We start from the raw sequence: 23,752 nt of genomic DNA, 5'->3' as shown, positions 1-23,752 counted from the left end.
GGCTCACGGGCCCAGTTGCTCCGCGGCATGTGGGATCTTCCCAGACCAGAGCTCGAACCCCTGTCCCCTGCATTGGCAGGCAGATTCTCAACCACTGCGCCACCAGGGAAGCCCCTAAAATTTTTTTTTTTAATTAAAAAAAAAAGTTATTATAGGAATAAACCTACCTAAGGAGACAAAAGACCTGTATGCAGAAAACTATAAGACACTGACGAAAGAAATTAAAGCTGATACAAACAGATGGAGAGATATACCATGTTCTTGGATTGGAAGAATCAACATTGTGAAAATGACTATACTACCCAAAACAATCTACAGGTTCAATGCAATCCCTATCAAACTACCAACGGCATTTTTCACAGAACTAGAATAAAAAATTTCACAATTTGTATGGAAACACAAAAGACCCCGAATAGCCAAAGCAATCTTGAGAAAGAAAAACGGAGCTGGAGGAATCAGGCTCCCTGACTTCAGACTATACTACAAAGCTACAGTAATCAAGACAGTATGGTACTGGCACAAAAACAGAAATATAGATCAATGGAACAGGAGAGAAAGCCCAGAGGTAAACCCATGCACATATGGTCACTTTATGTTTGATAAAGGAGGCAAGAGTATACAATGGAGAAAAGACAGCCTCTTCAATAAGTGGTGCTGGGAAAACTGGACAGCTACATGTTAAAGAATGAAATTAGAACACCTTCTAACACCATACACAAAAATAAACTCAAAACGGATTAAAGACCTAAATGTAAGGCCAGACACTGTAAAACTCTTAGAGGAAAACCTAGGCAGAACACTCTATGACATAAATCACAGCAAGATCCTTTTTGACCCACCTCCTAGAGAAATGGAAATAAAAACAAAAATAAACAAATGGGACCTAATGAAACTTAAAATCTTTTGCACAGCAAAGGAAACCATAAACAAGAGGAAAAGACAACCCTCAGAATGGGAGAGAATATTTGCAAATGAAGCAGCTGACAAAGGATTAATCTCCAAAATATACAGGCAACTCATGCAGCTCAATATCAAAAAAACAAATAACCCAATCCCAAAATGGGCAGAAGACCTAAATAGACATTTCTCCAAAGAAGACATACAGATTGCCAACAAACACATGAAAGGATGCTCATCACTAATCATTAGAGAAATGCAAATCAAAACTACAGTGAGGTATCACCTCACACCAGTCAGAATGGCCACCATCAAAAAATCTACAAACAGTAAATGCTGGAGAGGATGTGGAGAAAAGGGAACCCTCTTGCACTGTTGGTGGGAATGTAAATTGATACAGCCACTATGGAAAACAGTATGGAGGTTCCTTAAAAAACTAAAAATAGAACTACCATATGACCCAGCAATCCCACTACTGGGCACATACCCTGAGAAAACCATAATTCAAAAAGAGTCATGCACCACAATGTTCATTGCAGCACTATTTACAATAACCAGGACATGGAAGCAACCTAAGTGTCCATTGACAGATGAATGGATAAAGAAGATATGGCAAATATATACAATGGAATATTACTCGGCAAGAAAAGGAAATGAAATTGAGTTATTTGTAGTGAAGTGGATGGACCTAGAGTCTGTCATACAGAGTGCAGTAAGTCAGAAAGAGAAAAACACACACCATATGCTAACACATATATATGGAATCTAAAAAAAAAAAAAAAAAAGATTCTGAAGAACCTAGGGGCAGGACAGGAATAAAGATGCAGACGTAGAGAATGGACTTGAGGACATGGGGAGGGGGAAGGGTAAGCTGGGACGAAGTGAGAGGGTGGCATTGACATATATACACTAGCAAATGTAAAATAGATAGCTAGTGAGAAGCAGCCGCATAGCACAGGGAGATCAGCTGGGTGCTTTGTGACCACCTAGAGGGGTGGGATAGGGAGTGTGGGAGGGAGACACAAGAGGGAGGGGATATGGGGATATATGTATATGTATAGCTGATTCACTGTGTTGTACAGCAGAAACTAACACAACATTGTAAAGCAAATATACTCCAATAAAGATGTTAAAAAAAATAAAATGATGCCAATCTAAAAAAATAAAGTTATAATAAAATAGTGACTATATTCCCTATGTTATACAATATATCCTTGTAGCTTATTTACTTTATTCATAGTCATTTGTACCTCATAATCCCCTGCCCCTATATTGCTCCTCTCCCTCCCCTCTCCCCACTGGTAACCACTACTTTGTTCTCTATATCTGTGAGTCTGTTTGTTTTGTTATATTCATTAGTTTGTTTTGTTTTTTAGATTCCACATATCAGTGATAACATACCAGTACTTGTCTTTCTCTGTTGGACTTATTTCCCTAAGCATAATAGCCTCCAGATTCATCCACGTTGCTGTGTGGCAGTATTTCATTCATTTTTATGACTAAGTAATATTCCATTGTATATATGTATACCATATCTTCTTAATCCCATCGTCTCTTGATGGGCACTTGGGTTGTTTCCATATCTTGGCGATTGTAAGTAATGCTGCCATGAACATTGGGGGTGCATGTATCTTTTTGAATTACTGTTTTTGTTTTTTCCAGATATATATCCAGGAGTGTAATTGCTGGATCAATTTTTAGTCTTTTAAGGAACCTCCATACTGTTTTCCATAGTGGCTGTACCAATTTACATTCCCACCAGTGTATTTGAGGGTTCCCTTTTCTCCACATCCTCTCCAACATTTGTTATTTGTGGTCTGTTTTATGATAACCGTTCTGACAGGTGTGACGTGATACCTCACTGTGGTTTAGATTTACATTTCTCTAATAATTAGCGATGTTGAGCATCTTTTCAGTGCCTGTTAGCAATCTGTATGTCTACTTGGGAAAAACGTCTTTTCAAGTCTTCTGCCCATTTTTTTGGTTGGATTGTTTGTTTTTTTTAATAGAGTTGTATGAACTGTTTATATATATTGGATATTAACCCCTTATCAGTCATATCATTTGCAAATATTTTCACCCATTCAGTAGGTTGTCTTTTTGTTTTGTCCATAGTTTCCTTTGCTATGCAAAAGCTTTTGAGTTTCATAAGATCCCATTTGTTTAGGTTTGCTTTTGTTTCCTTTGCATTAGGAGATGAATCCAAAAAAATATTGCTATGATTTATGTCAAAGAGTGTTCTGCCTATGTTTCCTTCTAGGACTTTTATGGTTTCCAGTCTTATATTTAGTTTTTAATCCATTTTGGGCTTATTTTTGTATATGGTGTGAGAAAATGTTCTAATGTCATTCTTTACATGTAGCTGTCCAGTTTTCCCAGCAGCACTTATTGAAGAGGTTGTCTTTTCCCCGTTGTATATTCTTGTCGCCTATGTTGTAGATTAATGACCTTGAGTGTGTTTATTTCTGGACTCTCTATTCTGTTCCATTGATCTTTGTATCTTTTTTTTGTATCAACACCATAATGTAGCCTTGATTACTGTAGCCTTGTAATATAGTCTGAAGTCAAGGACTGTGATACCTTCAGCTTTGTTCTTTTTTCTCAAGATTGCTTTGGCTATTCAGGGTCTTTTGTGGTTCTATGTATGTTTTAGGATTATTTGTTCTAGTTCTGTTTTTGGTATTTTGATAGGTTTTTGCATTAAATCTATAGATCCCTTTGGGTAATATGGACATTTTAACAATGTTAATTCTTCCAATCCAAGAACGTGGGATATCTTTCCATTTATTTGTGTCATCTTCAGTTTCCTTCATCAGTGTTTTATAGTTTTCAGAGTACAGGTCTTTCACCTCCTTGGTTAAGTTTATTCCTAGGTATTTTATTCTTTTTGACATGATTTTAATGAGATTACTTTCTTGCTTTCTCTTTCATTATTAATGTATAGAAAAACAACAGCTTTCTATATATTAATCTTGTATCCTGCAACATTATTGAATTCATTTATCAGTTATTTATTGGTTAAATTTAATTTATCAGTTAAAATTATTATTTTTCTTGGAGACTTTAGGGTTTTCTATATATAGTATCATGTCATCTGGAAATAGTGACAGTTTTCCTTCTTCCCTTCCAATCTGGGTGCCTTTTATTTCTTTTCCTTGTCCGATTGCTGTGGCTAGGACTTCCAATACTATGTTAAATAGAAGTGGCCAGAGTGAGCATCCTTATCTTGTTCCTGATTTTAGAGGAAAAGCTTTCAGCTTTTCACCGTTGAGTATGATGTTAGCTGTGGGTTTGTCATAAATGACCTTAGTTATGCTTGAGATATGTTCCCTCTACACCAATTTGGATGAGCGTTTTTAATCATGAATAAATATTGAATTTTGACAAATGCTTTTTCTGCATCTATTGAGATGATCGTGTGATTTTCATCTTTCCTTTGGTTAATGTGATGTATCACATTGATTGATTTGTGGATATTGAACCATCCTTGCATCCTTAGAATAAATCCCACTTGATCATGGTGTATGATCCTTTTTACATATTGTTGAATTCAGTTTGTTAATATTTTGTTGAGGATTTTTGCATCTATATTCATCAGAATTATTGGCCTGTAAATTTCTTTTTTTGCAGTGTCTTTGTCTGGTTTTGGTATCAGGGTAATGGTGGCCTCATGGAGTGAATTTGGGAGTGTTCCATCCTCTTCAGTTTTTTGGAATAGTTTGAGAAGGATAGGTATTAACCATTCTTTATATGTTTGGTAGAATTCCCCTGTGAAGCCATCCAGTCCTGGACTTTTGTTTGCTGGGAGTTTTTTAATTGATTACCAGTTTGATTTCACTACTAGTCATTAGTCTGTTCAGATTGTCTGTTTATTCCTGATTCAGTCTTGAATGATTGTATGTTTCTAGGAATTTATCCATTTCTTCTAGGTTGCCCTGTTTGTTGGCATATAATTATTCATAATATTATTTTATGATGGTTTGTATTTCTGTGATATCTGTTGTTATTTCTCCTCTTTTATTTCTTATTTCATTTATTTTTGTCCTCTTCTTTTGTGATGAGCCTGACTAAAGGCTTATCATTTTTGTTTATCTTTTCAAAAAAAAAAAACAGCTCTTCATTTCATTGGTCTTTTCTATTTTCTTATCTCTATTTTATTTATTTTTCTCTAATCCCTATTATTTCCTTCCTTCTGCTGACTTTAGGCTTTGACTGTTCTTCTTTTTCTAACTCCTTTAGTTGGCAGATTAGGTTGTTTATTTGAGATTTTTCTTGTTTCTTGAGGTAGGCCTGTATCACTATAAACTTCCCTCTTAGAGCTGCTTTTGCTTTGTCCCATAGGTTTTGGAAAGCTGTGTTTTTATTTTCATTTGTCTCAAGGTGTTTTCTGATTTCTTCTTTAATTTCTTCATTGACCCATTGGTTTTTAATAATATGTTGCTTAGTCTCCACGTGTTTGTGTTTTTACCATTTTTCTTCCTGTAGTTGCTTTCTAGTTTCATACTGTTGTGATCAGAAAGAATGCTTGATATAATTTCTAGCCCCTTAAATTTGTTGAGACCTGTTTTGTGGCCTACCATGTGATCTATTCTGGAGAACATTCCATGTGCACTTGAAAACAATGTGTATTCTGTTGTTTTTAGATGGAATTTCCTGTAGATATCTGTTAAGTTCAATTGGCCTAATGTGTCATTTAAGACCACTGTTTCTTTATTGATTTTCTGTCTGGGTGATCTGTCTAATGATGTAAGTAGGGTGTTATTAAAGTCCCTTACTAATATTGTATTATTGTCAATTTCTCCCCTATGTCTGTTAATATTTGCTTTATATATTTGTGTGCTCCTATATTAGGTGTATATATGTTAACAAATGTTATATCTTCTTATGTGGCTCCCTTTATCATTATATAATGCTCTTCTTTGTCTTTTGTTATAGACTTTGTTTTAAAGTCTATTTTGTCTGATATGAGTATTGCTACCCCCACTTTCTTTTCATTTTCATTTGTGTGAAATATCTTTTTCATCCCCTCACTTTCAGTCTGTGTGTCTTTAGCTCTAAAGTGAGTCTCTTATAAGCAGCAGTCTTGTTTTTTTATCCAGTCAGCCATTCTATGTCTTTTGATTGGAGCATTTAGTCCATTGACATTTAAAGTGATTATTGATAAGTATGTACTTAATTGCCATTTTGTTACTTCTTTTCTGGTTGTTTTGTAGTTCTCAGTTCTTTTCTTCTTTTAGTCTCTTGTGGTTTGATCATTTTCTTTAGTCTTATGCTATGTTCCTTTCTATTTCTTGTGTATCTATTGTAGATTTTTGATTTGTGGTTACCATGGGGATCATATATGTTGACCTATAATTGTATCTACTTATCTTAAACTGATAGTCATTTAAGCTTGAACAGATTGTAAATGAGCTATATTTTTCTACTCCCCTCCCCCAGGTTTTGTGTTTTTGATGTCATACTTTACATCTTCATGTTTATCCCTTAACTGTTTATTGTAGTTATAATTGATTAAACAATTTTTGTCTTTTAATCTTCATACTAGCTTATTTAAGTGGTTGATCCACAGCCTTTTCTATATATTTGCCTTCACTAGTGGGATTTTCCCTTTCCTATAAATTCTTACTTCTTGTTATAGCCTTTTCTTTTCCACTTAAAGAAGACATTTTAACACTTCTTTTAGGTTTGGCTAGTATTGATGAACTCTTAGGTTTTGCTTGTCTGAGAAGTTCTTTATCTCTCCTTCAATTCTGAATGATAATCTTGCTGGTAGAGCATCCTAGGTTGTAGGGTTTTTCCTTTAAGCACTTTAAATATATAATTTCACTGCCTTCTGGCTTGCAAAGTTTCAGCAGAAAAATCAGCTGATAGCTTTATGGGAGTTCCCTTGTATGTGACTCTGTTTTTCTCTTGCTGCCTTTAGAATCCTCTTTTTAATTTTTGCCATTTTAATTATATGTCTTGGCACGGGTCTCTTTGGGTTCACCTTGTTTGGGACTCTCTGTGATTCCTGGACCTGGATATCTGTTTCTTTCTTGAGGTTCAAGAAGTTTTCAGCCATGATTTCATCCAATACATTTTGCCCCTTTTCTCTCTCTCTCTTCTCCTTCTGGAACCCCTATAATTCAAATGTTGGCACATTTAATGTTATTCCAGAGATCTCATACATTGCTTTCTATTTTTCTTCTTATTTGTCTTTCTTTCTGCTCTTCTGATTCGGTGATATTCATTATTCTATCTTCCAAATCACTAATGTGTTCCTCTGTATCATCTAGTCTGGTGTTAATTCCTTCCATTGTGTTTTTCATTTCAGTTATTGTATTCTTAGCTCTGACTGGTTCTTTTTTATATTTTCTAGCTCCTTGTCAAAATTTTCACTGTGCTTATTTATTCTTTTCCCAAGTTCAGTTAGCATTCTTATTACTAATGCTTTGAACTCTTTATCTGGTAAATTATTTATTCCTGTTTCATTAGTTGTTTTTTAGGGTTTTTTCCTTGTTCTTTTGTTTCAAACATATTCCTCTGTCTTCTCATTTTGTTTAACTGTCTCTGTGTCTATGAAATTACATGAAACAGTTACCTATCCCAGTCTCGAAGGAGTGTTCTTGTGTGGGAGTGTCCCTATGCAGTCTATGTGTGCCCAGTGGCTTTGGTGGAAGAGCTGAATCTTGAAGTGAGCATGGGTCACATCTTTCCCCAGAGTCTGCTGGCAGCTATCACCTTGGTGGGAAGGAGGCTGGAGATGGAGGGGCTAGAGCCAGAGCCAGGTGTGAGATGAGCCTTCTCCTATGCTCAGTGGTCATCACCACCCCGTCAGGGGCAGGGCAGGTCCCATGGTGCTGGAGCAGAAGCCCTGCGGGTTGGGTCCAAGCTAGTTCCATTCTCTGTAAATGTGTGTTCTCCCCCTCCCATCAATGGCACCTTTATCCCAGAGGGGAGCAGTTCTGGAGCAAGGGAAGCCAGAGCAGGCACCCTGTATGGGCTAGGTGTGTGCTGGGAGACTCCAGACAGCTCCTGATCCACTGCCTCCATGAACTACAGCAATGGATACCCTCATCCCATTAAGATGCAGTGCCAGGGCTGGACCAGCTCTGTCCACCCCCACCCCCACCCCCACAAGTGCACACTCTCCTCAACAATGGAAGCCTTCACCCTAGTGGGGAGCTACACCAGAGCTAGAGGAGCTGGAGCAGGCACTTGGCGCAGGCCAGGCACATACTGGGGCAGTGGTGGGAAGCTGGTCAGTGCCCCAGGCAATTTCAATCTGCTTCCTTCCTCTTGTTCCCGGGAGTAGACAAGCTTGTGTGCACTCTTTATGAGTGGAGTCTCAGTTTGTCCTAAAAATCCCACTGGTTTTCAAATCAGCTAAAGGAATTTATCTTCCTGGTGCCAGATCCCAAGGGTGCCCAATATGTGTTTGAACTCCTCACTCCCAGGGAGGATCTCCAAGCCTGTGATATCCCCTCCCCTTCTGTGTCTCCTCCTAGGGGCACAGGTCCCAACCTGATTGCTTCTCCTCCCTTCCTACCCAACTCCATGCCGATCTCTGTTTATAGCCTTGGTTGTAGAAGAGTCTTTCTGCCAGTCTACAGTTGGTTTTCAGTGAGATTTACTCCACGTGTAGATGTATTTTTGATATGTTCATGGAGGGAAGTGAGCTCAGTGTCATACTACTCCACTATCTTGTTCTCCCCAGAAGCTTACAGCTTTGAGGGAGAGACAGACAATTAAAACTAGACCAAAAAAAAAATCACAGATTGCCGTCAATGCTATAAAGAGAATGGATGTTCTAGCCTCTGAGATGAAAGAAAATGCTCCACAGAGAGGTGGCTTTTTTTTTTTTTAAATATATATATATTTTTAATAAATTTATTTATTTATTTTTGGCTGTGTTGGGTCTTCGTTTCTGTGTGAGGGCTTTCTCCAGTTGTGGCAAGCGGGGGCCACTCTTCATCGCGGTGCGCGGGCCTCTCACTGTCGCGGCCTCTCCCGTTGCGGAGCACAGGCTCCAGACACGCAGGCTCAGTAGTTGTGGCTCACAGGCCTAGCCGCTGCGCGGCATGTGGGATCTTCCCGGACCGGGGCACGAACCCGTGTTCCCTGCATTGGCAGGCGGATTCCTAACCACTGCGCCACCAGGGAAGCCCGAGAGGTGGCTTTTTTTTAAATTAATTACTTTATTTATTTTTGACTGTGTTGGGTCTTCGTTTCTGTGCGAGGGCTTTGTCTAGTTGTGGCAAGTGGGGGCCACTCTTCATCGCGGTGCGCGTGCCTCTCACTATCGCGGCCTCTCCCGCTGCGGAGCACAGGCTCCAGACGCGCAGGCTCAGCAATTGTGGCTCACGGGCCCAGCTGCTCCGCGGCATGCGGGATCCTCCCAGACCAGGGCTCGAACCTGTGTCCCCTGCATTGGCAGGCAGATTCTCAACCACTGCGCCACCAGGGAAGCCCTAGGTGGCTTTTAAAATGAGCCTGAAGTCTGGTCAGGAGCCATCTAGATGCCATTTACAGCCTAGGTGAAGAGCTCATGGTAGCGAAGCACTTGGGATCATCAAGGAATTGAAGGAAGGTTCTTGTGACTGAAGACCAGGGAGCAAGGCAAAGATGAGGTGGATAAGGTTGGTGGGCCACCCAGACCATGATAAGAAGCTTGGGCTTTTTTTTTTAATTAAGGTTTTATTTTTTCAGAACAGTTGTAAGTTCATAGCAAAATTGAGTTGAAGATATAGAGATTTCCCATATACCCCCTATTCCCATACATGCCTAGCCTCCCTCATTATCAACATCCCCCACCAGAGTGGTATATTTGTTACAACTGATGAACCTACATGGACACATCATTATATCCAAAGTCCATAGTTTACATTAGTATTCATTCTTGGTGTTACACATTCTACAAGTTTGGACAAATATGCAATGACATGTATCCATCATTATGGTATCATACAACATATCTTCTGCCTAAAAATCCTCTGTAAGACCTTGGATTTTTTTTTTCTTTGCCAAATATGAGAAGTAGCCACTGCAGGGCTCTAAGTGTCAGGCAGAATGTCTTAATAATAGTCTTATCTCTGTTTTTTGTCCCAAACAGGTAAAATGATAGAAGATTACTGGGGGGTATCAAGAAAGATTCTCGGAGATCTGAAATTCTTGGAGAGTCTTAAGACATATGACAAAGACAACATCCCACCAATGATCATGAAGCGGATCCGGGAAAGGTTTATTGATCACCCAGATTTCCAGCCGGCTATCATTAAAAATGTGTCATCTGCGTGTGAGGGTCTGTGCAAGTGGGTGAGGGCCATGGAGGTGTATGATCGTGTGGCCAAAGTGGTAGCTCCTAAACGGGAGCGGCTAAAGGAGGCTGAGGGGAAGCTGGATACACAGATGCAAAAACTGAACCAGAAGCGAGCAGAGCTGAAGCTGGTGGAAGGCCGCCTCCAGGCCCTGAACGATGACTTTGAAAAGATGAATACCAAGAAAAAGATGTTGGAGGAAAACATTGAAATCTGTTCCCAAAAGTTGATCAGAGCAGAAAAACTGATCAGTGGTCTTGGGGGAGAGAAGGACAGATGGACAGAAGCTGCCCGGCAGCTGGGTGTCCGCTATACTAATCTGACAGGGGATGTGTTGTTGTCCTCTGGGACCGTGGCTTACCTGGGGGCCTTTACCGTGGATTATCGGGCTGAGTGCCAAAAGTGGTGGTTGGCCCAATGTAAGGACAAGGTCATCCCTGGCTCCAGTGACTTTAGTCTTAGCAACACATTAGGAGACCCTGTAAAAATTCGTGCCTGGCAGATTGCTGGGCTGCCCACTGACTCCTTCTCCATTGACAATGGCATCATTGTATCCAATTCCAGGCGCTGGGCCTTAATGATTGACCCTCAGGGGCAGGCCAATAAGTGGATCAAGAATATGGAGAAAGCAAATAGGCTGTCAGTCATCAAGTTCTCGGATACCAACTATGTGAGGACGCTGGAACGCGCTCTGCAGTTTGGTACCCCGGTCTTACTAGAAAATGTTGGGGAAGAGCTGGATGCCTTTATTGAACCCATCTTGCTCAAGTCCACATTCAGACAGCAAGGGGTTGAGTACATGAGGCTTGGTGAAAACATCATCGAATATTCCAGGGATTTTAAGTTATACATCACAACCCGTTTGAGGAACCCACATTATCTCCCTGAAGTTGCCGTGAAAGTCTGTCTCCTCAACTTTATGATCACCCCCTTGGGCCTCCAAGATCAACTCCTTGGCATCGTGGCCGCCAAGGAGAAGCCAGAACTGGAAGAGAAAAAGAACAAGTTGATTGTGGAAAGTGCCAAGAACAAGAAGCAGCTAAAGGAAATTGAAGATAAGATCTTGGAGGTCCTTTCCCTTTCTGAGGGCAACATCCTTGAGGACGAGACTGCCATCAAAATTTTGTCCTCCTCCAAACTGCTTTCCGAAGAAATCTCTGAGAAACAGGAAATTGCTTCAATGACAGAAATGCAGATTGATGAGACTCGGATGGGCTACAAGCCAGTGGCTGTCCACTCTGCCACCATCTTCTTTTGTATCTCTGACCTGGTCCACATCGAACCCATGTACCAGTACTCCCTGACATGGTTCATAAACCTCTACGTGCACTCCCTGGCCCATAGCAGGAGGAGCGAGGAACTAGAGCTACGAATTGAGTACATCACTGAACATTTCACTCTAAGCATCTACAACAATGTCTGCCGCTCTCTGTTTGAAAAGGACAAGCTGCTTTTCTCCCTCCTCTTGACGATAGGCATCATGAAAGAGAAAAAGCAAATTAACGAGGAAATTTGGTACTTTCTTCTAACTGGAGGCGTTGCCCTGGACAACCCCTTCCCCAACCCAGTTTCCGAATGGCTGTCTGAGAAGGCGTGGGCAGAAGTGGTTCGTGCATCCGCGTTGCCAAAACTGAAAGGCCTCATGGAACATTTGGAACAAAATGCTAATGAATGGAAGCTCATCTATGACTCAGCCTGGCCCCATGAGGAGATGTTCCCTGGATCTTGGAAATTTCTTCAAGATTTGGAGAGGATGGTGATCCTCCGATGTCTGCGGCCTGACAAAATGATTCCAGCCATTCGGAAGTTCATTGCTGAACACATGGGAAACGTATACACTGAAGCCCCTACGTTTGATCTCCAGGGGTCCTACAATGATTCCAGCTGCTGCACACCATTGATATTCGTGTTGTCTCCGGGTGCAGACCCAATGGCAGGTAAGGGCAGAATGTTGTGTGAGGAATATTAAAAGCCCAGAATGCATGGATGGATGACAATAGCATGTCCCTTACAGCAGGAATCTCAAATTCAAATGGCTTTGAGGGTCAAGCAGTTAACAGACTAAGGCAGGGCTGGGGCAGCATAAGACTTCTTTTCCTGCCTAAAGCGGGCAGCTGCTACTCAGCTCTTGTGCATTGTGCCATCTGATTATGTGATCTCAGGATGACCAGATCATCTGCTTTTTCAAGAGGAACCAGAAAGGTAGAAATCATCCATTTTTAAATCTTGATATCTCATTCAGATTTTTTCTTAAAAACTTTATGAGGGTTAAGCCAGGGCTAGATTTAGCCAAGTGACTGCTAGTTTATCACCTTTGTCTTAGACCATTTTCTCAGACTGTTGCTTCTCTCAGCTACGCTTCTTTCTTTTCTTTCAATTTTTAAATATTTTGAGTAATTAATGCTGCATGTAGTAAAAAAATAAAATCAAATCAAACAATGCAAAAAGTATAGGACTGTGGCTCCATTTTGTCCCCTCAAGGGACATTTGGGGAAACATTTTTATCAAAACTAGGGGGTGCTACTGGCATCTAGGAGATAGAAGCAAAGGATACTGCTAACTATCCTGCAATGCCCAGGACAGTCCCCCAAAACGAAAGATTATCCAGCCCAAAATGTAAATAGTACTGGGGTTGAGAAACCCTGGTGTAAAGTGAAAGGTACATCTTCCTCCTAACCCTCTTAGAGGTAACCACTACTAACAGTTTGTGTATCTTTCCAGAAAGTGTTTGTGCATATAAAAGGGTGTGAGTTGTTGACAGAAATAGATTCATTTTCTTTTCTGTTGGGGAATCTTAAAGCTTTAGTTTTCTCTGTTGCTGAATGAAGAAAGAATACCAGAAATGCAAATGACATAGTTGGCAGTTCTGTGAAAGCTGAGGAATTTGACATGTATCCTGACCCGGTTAGAAAGCCAGCACTTCTCCTCAAAGGCAATCAGAGGAAGGCGCTGAAATGAACTGGTACCCTTTCCAGGTTCCTACACCCAAATTATTGTTATTGTCAAAGCTCAATTCATGACCCCTTTATAGCATCTTTTCTCCTTCCCCTATGTCCTTTCTGTGGCAGGCTTATACAAGAGAAATGAGGGGAAACCAGGAAAAGTAGAGAAGAGAAATGGGGGCAAGGTCAGAATATGGTCTGTAAAATGATGATGCTGTGTTTGGGAGAGGACAGGCCTGTAAAATCCAATGGTGTTATGTAGCTTGTTCCTGTCCCCCTGTGCTAGAGGCTTGATTAGATTCAGCTGGGATAACTTCCCAGGAAACTGCAGGTACTGTGTCCCTCAGAGTGTGCCATATTAGGAGGCACATACTGTCTGGTCATCTTTTTTCATTAAGATTGATCAGTGGGTTCAGGCATTGTCAGTGTGATTCAGCTCGCTACTCCTCCACCGCCTCCTTTATAAAGTTTCCCATCAGCCTTTCACCTAATATGGTGGTTCTCAATCTTGGCTGCACATTGAAATCACCTAGGGAGCTTTAAGAAAATCTCCATGGAAAGACAAATACCATATGGTATCACTTACATGTGGAATCTAAAATATGGCACAAATGAACCTATCTATGAAACAGAGACAGACTCACAGACATAGGGAACAGACTGGTGGCTGCCTAGGGGGTGGGGGGTGGGAGAGGGATGAGTTGGGAGTTCGGGGTTAGTAGATGCAAACTATTTTATGTAGAATGGATAAACAATAAGGTCCTATTGTATAGTGCAGGGGACTATATTCAATATCCTGGGATAGGCCATAATGGAAAAGAATATAAAAAAGAATGTATATATGTGTATAACTGAGTCACTTTGCTGTACAGCAGAAATTAGCACAACATTGTAAATTAACTATATACTTCAGTAAAAAAATTAATTAAAAGCAGTCAGTGAGAAAAATAAGATTATCTCTAAAGAACAGCAGTTAGACTGACAACAAATGTCTCAATAGCAACAGTGCAATTTGTGGAATAATACCATCATTGTGCTAAAACAAAATATGCAAACATAAAATCTATCTTTCAAGAATGAGAGTGAAATAAAGAGAACGTCTCAAATAAAAATTGAAAGAAAGAAAAAAAAAAAAGAAAATCTCCATGTGCAGGCCTCACCCTCAACCAATTAAATTAAAATCTTTGTAGGTGAGACCCAGGCACTGTGGTTTTTTTGGTTTTTGTTTTGTTTATTTATTTATTTATTTATTTGTGGCTGTGTTGGGTCTTCGTTTCTGTGCGAGGGCTTTCTCCAGTTGCGGCAAGTGGGGGCCACTCTTCATCGCGGCGTGCGGGCCTCTCACTATCGCGGCCTCTCTTGTTGCGGAGCACAGGCTCCAGACGCGCAGGCTCAGTAATTGTGGCTCACGGGCCTAGTTGCTCCGCGGCATGTGGGATCTTCCCAGACCAGGGCTCGAACCCGTGTCCCCTGCATTGGCAGGCAGATTCTCAACCACTGCGCCACCAGGGAACCCCCCAGGCACTGTGTTTTATAAAGCTTTTCAGGTAATTTCAGTGTGCAGCCAATGGGAACCACTGACCTAATGGTTTTATCGGCCTTAGAAAATCATTACCCAGATCCATTATTTAATTAGGGGCTGCAAAATGATGATATTTTAATCCTATTATTCCTTTCACATTTATTAGCTGGAACTCTTCTATAAAGAAGAATTTTTCTTTATCAACTCTTTGGTTTGCTCTAAATATACTTCAAAAAGGACAGGCAGAAAAGATGCTTGGTTTATACTCTTTATTTACCAGCTTTCAGAATAATGAATTGGTGCCCTAGTAACCTCCAAAGTTACTTAGACAGTAAGATGGGGTTTTTTGGTACGATTATTAATGTATTGGTTTTAACATATTGGATATTTCAAATATAGTGGTATTTTACTCCACTGCTGTCATTATTCTTTTTGATGCTCAGATTATTCAGTCTTTGGCCTGTGGGAGCACCTCTGTGTCAGTATCCTTTTCACATACCCCAGTGGTTTTTGATAACTTCCTTGCTGTGTAGAACTACCATATATATTTCAGGCTTACCTTGAACAAACGTTTCTCCAAGGAGCTCCAATTCCTTTAGCAGGTGATGGTATTTGGAGACCTGGGGTTCCCATCACTACTGAATGCATCATTGATTGCAGACCTTACTTTCCACTAATTCTCTTTTTGGCTGTATCTAACCTGCTTTTTTAATCAGTGCTTTGAGTTTTTTTTTTTTTTGGTGTGTTAGCTTCTGCTTTATAACAAAGTTAATCAGTTATACATATACAATATGTTCCCATATCTCTTCCCTCTTGCATCTCCCTCCCTCCCACCCTCCCCATCCCACCCCTCTAGGTGGTCACACAGTGCTTTGAGTTTTTATCTTCAATGACAGTGCTTTCCATTTCTAGAAGTTTTGTTTTGTTCCAAATCCATGTATTTTTTTTTTCCATAGAACTCTGAATTTTAGGCTACTGACTCAAGAAGCAATGTGGAAGCTTATCAATGTCCTGGAGCGTGGGTGGAAAAAGTAAACAATTCTTCAGTGAGAATTAAAATTAAAATTAAATTTTAATTTTAAAATTAAAATTAAATTGTGAAATTAAAACTCCAGGCCTATGCTACATGCAGATGAGGGGGTGTAGATTTACAGTACCCTATGGTATGGGATTCTCAAGCTGAGAAATTTCCCATAAAATTGATCCAGAATGGCAAGACGCTGGGGACACCAGTGTCTGCATATGCAAAATTGTTCTGTTAGGGCACTCCTAAAACCCAAGATATATCAGACTCCCACAAAATAACACAAACTTGCTGATTGTGAACTCAACAATAAAAAAATTATAAACTACATGAGGAAATACATCACTATAAGGCATAATCAGCACATAGAACAATCAAAAGAATTAACCCCCAGTATTATGGGGGTATTATGGGCTGAATTGTGTCCCTCCCAAATCTGTATGTTAAAACCTAATTCCCAGTACCTCAGAATGTGACTGTATTTGGAGATAAGGTCCTTAAAGAGTTAGTTGGGAGGTCATTAGGGTAGGTGCTAATCCAATATGACTGGTGTCCTTATAAGAGAAGATTAGAACACAGACACGCTGACAGGAAGAAGACCATGTGAGGACACAGTGAAAATATGACATGAGAAAATGGCCACAAACAAGCCAGGGAGAGAAGCCGCAGAGGAAACCAACCCTGCCAGCACATTGATTTTGGATTTCTAGCCTCCAGAACTGAGAGAAAATAAATTTCTGTTGTTTAAGCCACCCAATCTTTGGTTGTTTGTTATGGCAGCCCTAGCAGACTAATATTGTCTCTAAAAAAGATCATAAAAGAAACGCATCTAAAAATCATTAAAGAAAGAACACAAAGCAGATTTCTGGCCTTCTTACATGAGAGTGCAGCCGTTTGAGGATCCTAACTTTATAAAAAAGTCTCAGTTCTAGCGTCCCACCCCTTGTAAGTGCAAAGCTATATTCCCTGTGGACAAACTCCAACCACTAGACTGGTTAAATAAAGTATGGTATTTTCCAAAGGTGAAATACTATGTAACCATGAAAAAGAATATGGCCTTTATATATGTACTGATGTGGAAAAGATCTAAGTGAAAAAAGCAAATATAGTGTTCTACAATTCATGTAAGTATAATAGTGTATACACATTTACTTAAATGCGTGAAATATCTCTGGAAGGACTCACAAAAAGGTGTAACATCGGCTGCCTCTGAGGAAAAGAGATGTGAAAGAGATCTATTTGAAATTTCACTGTCCAAATACCTGTTTTCCTAGTAAAATAAATTTACAAAAACCCAGTTCCTAAATGAACTTATTTGCAAAACAGAAATAGAGTCACAGATGTAGAAAACAAACTTATGGTTACCAGAGGGTAAGGGGGGGAGGGATAAATTGAGAGACTGGGATTGACATATACACACTACTATATATAAAATAGATAACTAATAAGGACCTACTGTATAGCACAGGGAACTCTTACTCAATACTCTGTAATGGCCTATATGGGAAATAATCTAAAAAAGAGTGGGTATATGTATACGTATAACTGATTCAGTTTGCTGTACACCTGAAACTAACACAACATTGTAAATCAACTATACTCCAATAAAAATTAAAAAAAAAAGAAAAACCCAGTTCCTAGTTCTTTGGTTATGTGCTAACCTTTCTAGTTTGGAGTTCCCTCTTCATTTTTGGCACCTGGGTATTTCTCTTCCTTTCAAACTCTTATTTTTTTTTTTTTTCATGAAGAATGTCTATCTATTTAGAGCAAAAGAAGAATCAGTAGTATCTTCGTTCACCATCTTACCAGAAGTCTAAAGCTTCCTCAGAAAGATGCTAATTTCATAATTAACAAAAGCCAGTGGCTTTCTTTCTGAGTCCAGAATTTTAATGTGACCCCTTCTTCTGTGTTGTTATTATTAATACGGTCTTAAATAGCCTGTTCTCTTTCAAAAGCCTTTTTTCTTCCTGATCTCAGGCCTGCTGAAATTTGCTGATGATCTTGGCATGGGAGGTGCCAAAACACAGACCATCTCCCTTGGCCAAGGCCAAGGCCCTATTGCTGCCAAAATGATTAACACTGCCATCAAAGATGGGACCTGGGTGGTCTTACAGAACTGTCATCTGGCCACGAGCTGGATGCCTGCGCTGGAGAAGATTTGTGAGGAGGTGATTGTTCCTGAGAGCACCAATATGGGATTCAGGTGAGATGCTGCCCCACCACTGCATCTCTGGGCCCCAACCTCGAGTTCCAGACGTCATGCTAATGGCTGGGAATGCAAAGATGAACAAGACACAGTTCTACCCTTAAAGAAGCTCTCAGTCTAGTAGAAGGCAGACCATAGATGAATAATGCTGATACCATGCAATACCTGCTGTACTTGTTTGAATAAGAATGGAAAAGGGAAGGAAAATTTGGGGAAGACCTGGAGTACCGAAAGATGAATAGGAGTTTTCCAGGAAGGACGTTCCAGGCAGAAAGGGCAGCGTTTGTAAAAGCAAAGGAAAGACCAAGAAGTTATCCTATGATTCCTGGGTATACACTGTGAGAAATTTGTTTTTGGGAGGTGATAGGAGATGTGCCTGGGAAGGTAGATTAAATGCCAGCAAATCGGAGTTTTAAAAATTATTTGCCTAAAAACAAAAAAAATCCACCTGTAGTCTAGGCACTTGATCTATCCCATACTTGTTTAGATCCATGGAATTTTAATCAATATTGGAAACAGCTATTTATTTTCTGTGAACTTTAAAGCCCAGCAAGACTGGGCCTAAGTTTTTGCATTTAGAGAATGATGAGATGAGACAGACTTCAAAGCCCCTTTTAACTCAAATGTTCAGTGATTCTTTCATTCTGGGCCAGGGGTCAGCAAACTATGGCCAAATCCAGTCTGCTGCCTGTGTATGTACAGCTTGCAATCTGAGAATAACTTTTACATTTTTTATGGTTGAAAAAAATTGAAAGAAGTATAATATTTCGTGACATGTGAAAATTACATGAAATTCAAATTTCAGTGTCTATAAATAAAGTTTTATTGAAATACGGCCATGCTCACTCATATACTGTCTACGACTGCTTTTATGCTTCAAGTAGTTGTGACAGAGACCATATGGCATGCAAAGTCTAAAACATTTACTCTTTGATCCTTCATAGGAAAAGTTTGCCAACTCCTGCTCTAGGCAACAAAGTTTGCCGGTTATTTTTATTTTAGTCATGTCTGCCTGAAAATAGAAAAGTGTTTGGTGTTTATTTACAAAGCCAGATTAGGCCGTAGTTGATTGTATTCATGTAAGGCTCATATAAGATTCATGTAAGAGTTTGAGAGGAAATCCATTAATTTCAAGAATTCTATTTGATTTTGGATGCTGAGTTGACTCATTGACCATCAATGACATACTCAATGAAGAAAAAATTATTCATGTTGACATTTAAGGTCTTCTGTAATATGATCTTAACCCAAGTCACAAACTCAAGTGCCTATACAACGAGGAATGTAACGTAAATGAGTGAAGAGGACTGGGCACAAGAAATTTTCCACTTTCCACAGTACAGTAGCTATCATCGTGGACAGTCAGCCTCAGTGTTGAATACCGCTAGAGAGTGGCGGGGACTGTGGTGAACTAGAGGCACATGCCCTGTAGAGAAGAGCAGTTACTGCCTACTACCAGCTGTTGCCAAGCAGGAATACAGGCCTCTTGTATCCAGATTTTATGACGATTTTAAAGGAAAGACGGGAATCTAGAACTTTAACAGAAAGCCCTAGATTTTTAAAAGTTGGCAACTACTTCAAAAATATGTTACAGCATTGTGTTGGTTTGCATGGTGAGAGTTAAACATCACCCATCTGCAGACTGAAGTCAGGCCACAGGCCCCCAGGTTATGGCCTCTTCCCTCCCCTCTGAGCCCTGTGCCTGGACCACAGCAGGCTGCCCACTATAGGCCTTAACCACACCCCCAACTTTTCTCCTCCTTGCAGTTGCTCAGCCTGTGTCCTGTGTCTTTAATGACCTTCCATCCCCAAATCCTCCTGTTGGAAACCTCTCTAATGTCTAGCAAAAAAGAAAAACAAACCCACAAAAATGAAACAAAACAGGATGCCACAGTGTGTATGTAACCTGAGCTTGAGTAAGAAAAACAAATGAATAAAATCCTGGAAGACAATATGCCAAAATGTTAACCTGTAGATAGTAAAATCATGTATTTTTTTCCTTTCTAAATACTTTTACCTATGTTCCCATTTCTTATGGGCATAGATATACTTTTATTATTTAAGAAAAGAAATCTTCCATATTCTCAAGACCCATTTGTAATGCCATTGGCCTCTATGACAGGGGTCAGCAAACTTTTCCTGTAAGGGCCCAGATAGTAAATATTTTAGGTTTTGCAGGACATGTTGTCAGTTGCAACTATTCAGCTCTGCTGTTGTGGCATGAAAGCATCCATAAATAATTTGTAAATGAAGAGGTGTGGCCATGTTCCAATAATATTTTATTTACAAAAACAGGCTTAGGCTAGATTTGGCTCCCTGGCAGTAGTTTGCAGACTTCTGCTCTCTCCACCCCGTGGAAATCTCTTCTTCCCATGGACCCCCACGGCCCAGTATTTCCCTCCCTCCCTGCGGTCTTGATTTTATAACTCCTTGGCATTCTGTTTGCTTGTCTTTTCTCCCCTCCCCAGCTCCCATTTCCCCTCCTAGCAGCAAGGCTGTGAGTATCTAGAAGCAAGAAACAATGCTTTGCTCATTTCGGCCACTCCTGGAGTGCCGGGTGTAGTATTTGACCATAATAGATGCTCAGAAAGTCCAGCAGGGCAGGAACATGGTGTAGTGATTAGGACAGGGCCTTTGGAGTCAGGGAACCCTGAGTTCATCTCGGTTCTGCTGCTTCTAAGTGGTGTGTCCTTGAAAACCCCACTTGACTTCTCCATGCCTCTGTTTCCTCACTGGTAAAGGGGATAATAAATCATAGGGTGGCTGTGAGGATTAAAGTAAATGAAGGGACATAAATTAAATTCTTAGCATGTGGTTCAGCATCTAGTGATGCTTAATAAATGGTAGTTATTATTTTTTGTTACTGTTTTTCAGTATAATGTATTGCATTGCTGTAAATAATTGGGTCTGTTGTTCTTCCAGACTCTGGTTAACAAGCTATCCATCGGAGAAGTTTCCAGTCAGCATCCTCCAGAATGGGATTAAAATGACCAATGAACCCCCCAAAGGGCTCCGGGCCAACCTTTTGCGCTCTTACCTCAATGACCCCATCTCAGACCCCGTGTTCTTCCAAAGCTGTACAAAAGCAGTGATGTGGCAAAAGCTGTTGTTTGGCCTTTGCTTCTTCCATGCCGTCGTTCAAGAGAGGAGAAATTTTGGACCCCTAGGTGAGAGATGACAGCATACCTGGATTGCCTGGGGGAAAGATCACAGACAGATACAGGGGTGCGTTCAAGTTTGTACTCAGGGTTGCCAGTAAAATAGGGTATAAGTATGTTCCATGCAATATTTGGGACATATTTATACTAAATATGGTTTGTTGTTTATCTGAAATTAAATTTCACTGAGTGTCTCTGTAATTTTATTTAACAAGTCTGGCAGTCCTATAACCAGGTCAATATCAATGTCAGGGAAAGAGAGGTGATGCTCCAGAATCAGAGGTCCCCTAATTACTGAAGTAATATGATAATGAGAAGATTGGAGGCCCTTCCCTTTGGTGTATTTGCCTAGTTTGGGTATCATGGCCACTCTCCAGGGAATCAGTCACCAGGTAATTTATAACATTTTAGGTTGCTCTCTTTACCTGTGCGTAACAATGAAAGAAATACAGCTGGGACATCTGTTTGTGCTTCTCCTTGAAAAAATAAACATAACTTTCTTTATTAATGTAACTTATCCATGGCCTAACTTAAGTGACTCAATATTCTTGTTAGAGCAGATCATCTGCTAAATACAGATCCCATATCACCATGGTTTTAAGGTTGGATGATTTTTCTCTCACTCGTGGGCTGCGTCTGATTCTTTTCTTGAAATGACCCACCTTAAGGTATTCTTAGCCGTTCTTTTGGGTTACAAAAGGAGGCAAATCGTCCTGTTGGTGGTTCTCTCACAACATCCTCTTTCCTTCTACCTGCCCCAGTTAGCTCCACAGACCACCTGACCCTTCAGCTGAGGGTTTCAGAGCCGAGACAGCCAAAGGGGACACTCCCTCTACATCTGCATCTCACACACCACATTCTCCCACCACCATTCTCCCACCCGTGCCAGACCTCCAAACATCCATACAACAGTTTGGCTTATAGTCAACTGCCCAGTTGTGTTCTCTTTGCCAGAACCCAAGTTTTTGTTATTTTATTATATTTTTAATTTGAATGTGAATGTTTAGGAGGAAATTAAACATCTCCATTGAGCACAGGTCCTACCATACCCTACTGTCTTACATCCGGCCTGTTTCATGCATTTATGTCACTTGTGCAGCCCCACTGGGCATTTATCATTATAACACTTGAAAATACAAGCAATAGTTTCTTCAAGGCCAGCCGTCTAGTTCTCCCATGAGTGTGAGGAGGGGAATTCTCAAAGCTAACTTAGTTCTATTGCCCAATCACAGAGAGTGCTCTCTAGCAATGCTTTGGTGTTATTTTTGGCGTTCTGTGCATTACCACAGTATTCCAGCCAGGGTGAATAACTCTCATTCCACAAATCCCAGGATGTTAACATCTTCCTTATCAAATGGGGGAGATCCATAAGGAAACTGACTTTAGAATGGATGTTTTCTCAGGCAGAATGTCTCCCACGTTGGCAGTAAATGTCAAAGCTAATTGTTGGCATGGTGCTTGATATTCACAGGGCTGAAAGAGGCTCTTGATCCATAATGATGTTTAATCCACCAGCTCAATCTCTGAGTGGAAATTAAGAGCTCTCATCCCTGAAGCATCTAATTTACCTCTGCCTCATGCAGGTTGGAATATTCCTTATGAATTCAACGAATCCGACCTGAGGATTAGTATGCGGCAGATCCAGATGTTTCTGAATGACTACAAGGAGGTGCCGTTGGATGCTCTGACCTACCTGACAGGTATTTATGGAAGGAGTCTTTGGCAACCATAAACCTCCACGATTATGCTCCACCTTCCTGCTCCTCTGCTTCCATCTCCATTTGTTCACTTACTCACTTATGCTTTCAACAGACATGGAGCTCTTAATGATGCTGGTCACCATGCTGGATATTGTAAGACAAACAAACCAACAAAAACAAAAAACACACACAGAAAAATCAAGATCAATCCCTCCCTTTAAGGGGTGCCCAGTCTACAAAGGGAGGGCAATGTAACAAAATAAATAACAGTACAGTGATAAGTTCAGTAAGAGAAACGTTTATAAGATAGCACAATGATTAAATTTCAGACATGGGGTGGGGATGATTAGGGAAAACTTCCTGAAAGCGTGCAAGATGGTTTTGAGGGATAAGTAGGAGTTTTACAAGTGGAAGAAGAAAGCGGGGGCAGGCGGTGGGAAAAAGGAAGGAGAGCACTCCCAGCAGAGGTACCCTGAGGTGAAAATGACACTTGCTGTTTTGTATTAAAGCAATTCATCAGCAATCTTTTATCAGTCATCCAATATATACTAGTACATAATATGGAAGAATGTAAATATGTAAGACTTGGTCACTGCCCTCAAGAAGCACACCATGTAATCCCAGAGGTAGGAGATAAACTATAGATGGGCTAAATGAATGGATTACCATGGCCAAAAGTCAAAATGCAGCTCAATAGAAAAACCTGGGCATCTTCCAGGTCACACACAAGTTCCTCCCTCCACTCTGGATCCTTTCCCCAATCATATGGCAGGCACTTTATCTACATCATTCAGTCTTCACAGCAATCTTATGAGCTTCACTTTAGTGACCCTGTTTTACAACTGACAAGACCGAGGCCTTAGAGCAGTGGTTCTCAACCAAGGGTGATTTTGTCTCCTAGGGGACATCTGACAAACTGAGGAGACATTTTTTGTTGTCACAACTAAATGGATGTGCTACGGGGTAGAGGCCAAGGACGCTGCTAAACATCCTACCATGCACAGGAC

At 40.4% G+C, this 23,752-nt stretch overlaps 1 protein-coding gene across 1 annotated transcript in view; it reads left to right on the top strand.

Annotated features, from left to right (window-relative positions):
- DNAH3 (dynein axonemal heavy chain 3) overlaps window positions 1–23,752 on the top strand; it is a 211,811-nt gene that overhangs the window by 176,864 nt on the left and 11,195 nt on the right. The window contains 4 exon segments of the mRNA XM_036824136.1: window positions 9,989–12,130; window positions 17,659–17,884; window positions 20,810–21,054; window positions 22,629–22,745. Coding sequence (XP_036680031.1) covers window positions 9,989–12,130; window positions 17,659–17,884; window positions 20,810–21,054; window positions 22,629–22,745 — 2,730 coding nt within the window.

The sequence above is a fragment of the Balaenoptera musculus genome, chromosome 15, assembly GCF_009873245.2.
Source record: "Balaenoptera musculus isolate JJ_BM4_2016_0621 chromosome 15, mBalMus1.pri.v3, whole genome shotgun sequence".
Lineage (NCBI taxonomy): Eukaryota > Metazoa > Chordata > Mammalia > Artiodactyla > Balaenopteridae > Balaenoptera > Balaenoptera musculus.
The sequence above is the reverse complement of the archived record's forward strand: the minus strand, read 5'-3'. Positions and strand labels throughout refer to the sequence as shown.